This window comes from Muscardinus avellanarius, assembly GCF_963383645.1.
Source record: "Muscardinus avellanarius genome assembly, chromosome: 18".
NCBI lineage: Eukaryota > Metazoa > Chordata > Mammalia > Rodentia > Gliridae > Muscardinus > Muscardinus avellanarius.
This window is the reverse complement of record NC_137804.1, coordinates 45,284,188-45,287,601: the sequence shown is the minus strand read 5'-3', so window position 1 is coordinate 45,287,601 and position 3,414 is coordinate 45,284,188. Positions and strand designations below refer to the sequence as shown.

Below are 3,414 nucleotides of genomic sequence, written 5' to 3'. Positions count from 1 at the left end.
TTTTATCGGTAATAAATAAAAACGATAACAATTAGAACTTGTAAGAATCCTACTGCGTACAATGGCATTTCACAACTTGGCCACCAAGCTAATAGTAACAATCGTACTTTCAGAAATTAAAGAGTGAGACGCTGAGAATGGACTGTTTTATTACTCAGAAGTGTCAAGCTCTAGAATAAAAGTTGAGTTGAAAGTATATGTTTAGTGGCTGTTCTAGAGCCATTTGATAAAGAAGTGTGAGGATTAGAAGAAAAAGCATGAATGTCTTTGACTACTTTGAAGAGGTCATAGCAAAGAAGAAACTATATCTATGAAATCAAAGAAGAACCCAAATTAGTGACTTGAGGACAAAACAAAGAGATTTCTCCTGAATTAAGGAAAGCACGATAATCATGCACATTTAAAATGGAAACGGGCTGCCAACTGGTCGAGTGAATCGCTGTCATGGCTGGAACCGATAGGGCACACAGTGCGTCCATACCAGGATGATGCTGTAAGATACCTGAGGTGCTCATTGGCTGCTCTTGGAATGTGGTGTCCATCTTCTACCCAGCAGACACACCGTGACATGGGAGCAGGAAACCACACAGGAGGATCCCAGTTTCTTCTTCTGGGCCTCTCAGAGGACCCGGAGCTGCAGCCCCTTCTCTTTGGAGCGTTCCTCATCATGTACCTGGTCGCGGTGCTGGGGAACCTGCTCATCATCCTGACCATCGGCTCTGACGCCCACCTCCACACCCCCATGTACTTCTTCCTCTCCAACCTGTCCTCTGTTGATGTCTGTTTCACCTCCACCACCATCCCAAAGATGCTGGTGAACATCCACGCCCAGAGCAAAGACATCTCCTACGGAGGCTGCCTTACCCAGGTGTATTTTTTTATGATTTTTGCAGGAATGGACAATTTCCTGCTGACCATCATGGCCTATGACCGCTACGTGGCCATCTGCCACCCACTGAACTACATGGCCATCATGAACCCACAGCTCTGTGTCCTCCTGGTTCTGATGTCTTGGTTCACAATGTTCTGGGCCTCTCTGCTTCACCTTCTACTGATAATGCGTCTGAACTTCCCCATGGGCACCCAAATCCCACATTTCTTTTGTGACCTGCCTCCACTTCTTAAGGTGGCCAGCTCTGACACCCACGTCAACAGCATTGTCCTGTATGTAGCAACTGCGCTTCTGGGTGTGTTTCCCGTCACTGGCATCCTCTTCTCTTACTCTCAGATCGTTTCTTCATTACTGAGGATGTCTTCCGCTACAAACAAGTGCAAAGCCTTCTCCACCTGTGGCTCTCACCTCTGCATGGTCTCCTTGTACTACGGAACAAGCCTTGTGGAGTACCTCAGCTTCACTCTGACCCATTCTTCCCATGGAAGCATGGTGGCCTCGGTGATGTACACTGTGGTCACCCCCATGCTGAACCCCTTCATCTACAGCTTGAGGAACAAGGATGTGAAGGGGTCCCTGGGGAGACTCCTCAGCCGAGAACCTCCTGGTCCTTGAGTTTCTATGTGCTGGTTCCTTTTCTTCTCTAAGACTCATGTGCCACATTTCTGTTCCCAAGAAACTGGGAATGACATTTGTATATATGATACTTTATTTATTTCTCTTCAATATCTCCCACAATAACCCAATTTTAATATTTCTTTCCCCACTGGATGTGATGGTGCATGTCTGTAACTCCAGTACTTGGGAGGCTGAGACTCAAGAATCAGAGGTTCAAGGCCAGTCTGAGCAACGTAGCAAGATTCTTAGCAACCTAGAGAGATCCTGTTTCAAAACAAAAAAGTTAAAAAAAGGGCTGGGTGTATGATTGGAGAAAGAATACTCCTGGGTTCAATTTCCAGTAAAACACACACACACACACACACACACACACACACATACACACACACACACACACACACCTTCTTCCCTGCACATGGTTCTAAAAGTTCCAAGTTTAGTCAATTTTCTTATAAGTATTCCTGATATTTTTAACATGATGCTTTTAAATGGCTTCCTCAAAAATCCACCTCTTTTAAGGGGTCGTTTCAAAGTCGAATAATCAGATTGAGAATAAATTTATTTTATTAAGCATTTTAATGGTTATTGATTCAATATAAAAATGCCTCTGGAATAGTTTGGCCAGTTTATGTGCATTTTTTTTTTTTTTACTAACCAGAATGTTCGTTCACGATGCATATTCAAGAATTTTGTTTCTTGAGATGGGTCATTTTAAGTGAGAAGAGGAAATTGGAGGTTTTGTATAATATCTATTGATATCTCCAGTGGAACAGAGATAAAAATAATGAATGCTCATAAGGAAGTAGGAAATAGAATTTTTACATATTTTTGTGGGATTGTAAATCAGTGCAGTCACTATGGAGATCAGTATGGAGGTTCCTCAAAAGACCAGAGATAGAACCACCATAGAACCCAGCAACACCACTCCTTGGTAACTTTCCAGAAGAATTAAAATCAGAATGCTATAGTGATATATGCCTCTCTCTGCCTATAGCAGCACAATTCACAATAGCTGTTTTATGGAAAATTTATCTCCTTAAAGATGTAAACGTATCTTTTTAAATATGTACTATTTTCACAAAGAAATGATAAGTACTTGAGGTAAAAGCTATGATAATTACTCACACTTGATCTTTTCAAAGCATCACATTTACCCATAAATATATATATCATTATTGTGTGTTTATTAAAATAAAATGTAACTGAAAATTTATCCTTTTGAAAGTTAATCTATTCAACTTGACCTGGGGGTATTTTTGCTTCCTGTGAATGAAATATAATGAAGATTAAAATACAAGGCTAACTTCTTACCATATGAAGGCTGTGCTTGTTGATTTTAGACATAATGCTTTTTTTTCTGCTTTACTGGGAACTGAACTCAGCCATGTTCTGCCTCTGAGTTACACTCCTACTATTACCTTATTTTATTTTATTTTATTTTATTTTATTTTATTTTATTTTATTTTATTTTTTGTGGGTCCAGGGGTGGAACTTCAGGGCATTCAACCTCCCAGCTACACCTCCTGCCCTATTTTTTATTCTTTATTTTTGAAACAGGGTCTCACTGAGTTTCAGAGGGCCTCACTAAGTAGCTGAGGCTGTCCGTGGACTGCGATCCTCCTGTCTCAGCCTCCCAAGTACTGGAATTACAAGAATGCCACCACGCCCGGCTTTTACCTTATTTTGTTTTAAACTTTTAAACGGGGTCTCACTAAGTTGCTGAGTCTGGCCTTGATCCTGTGAAACTCCTCTCTCAGCCCCCCACGTACTGGGATTAAAGGGCTGAGCCACCATACTCTGTGTCCTTCTTAACCTTGAAATAGTTCAAGATATTTTCTCTCATCATACCATTTCTCAGAAGAGCAGAGTGAGTGAGATGTACTGGAGTGTAACCTCACGATGTG

The 3,414-nt window shown here is 41.4% G+C and overlaps 1 protein-coding gene across 1 annotated transcript; it reads left to right on the top strand.

Annotated features, from left to right (window-relative positions):
* Window positions 1-568: 568 nt before the first annotated feature.
* LOC308276377 (olfactory receptor 7D4-like) lies at window positions 569-1,507 on the top strand (the record flags this gene model as incomplete). Its single annotated transcript, XM_080715111.1, has 1 exon — window positions 569-1,507. One exon carries the CDS (start codon window positions 569-571, stop codon window positions 1,505-1,507), a length of 939 nt encoding a protein of 312 aa, XP_080571237.1.
* Between the last annotated feature and the right edge of the window lie 1,907 nt (window positions 1,508-3,414).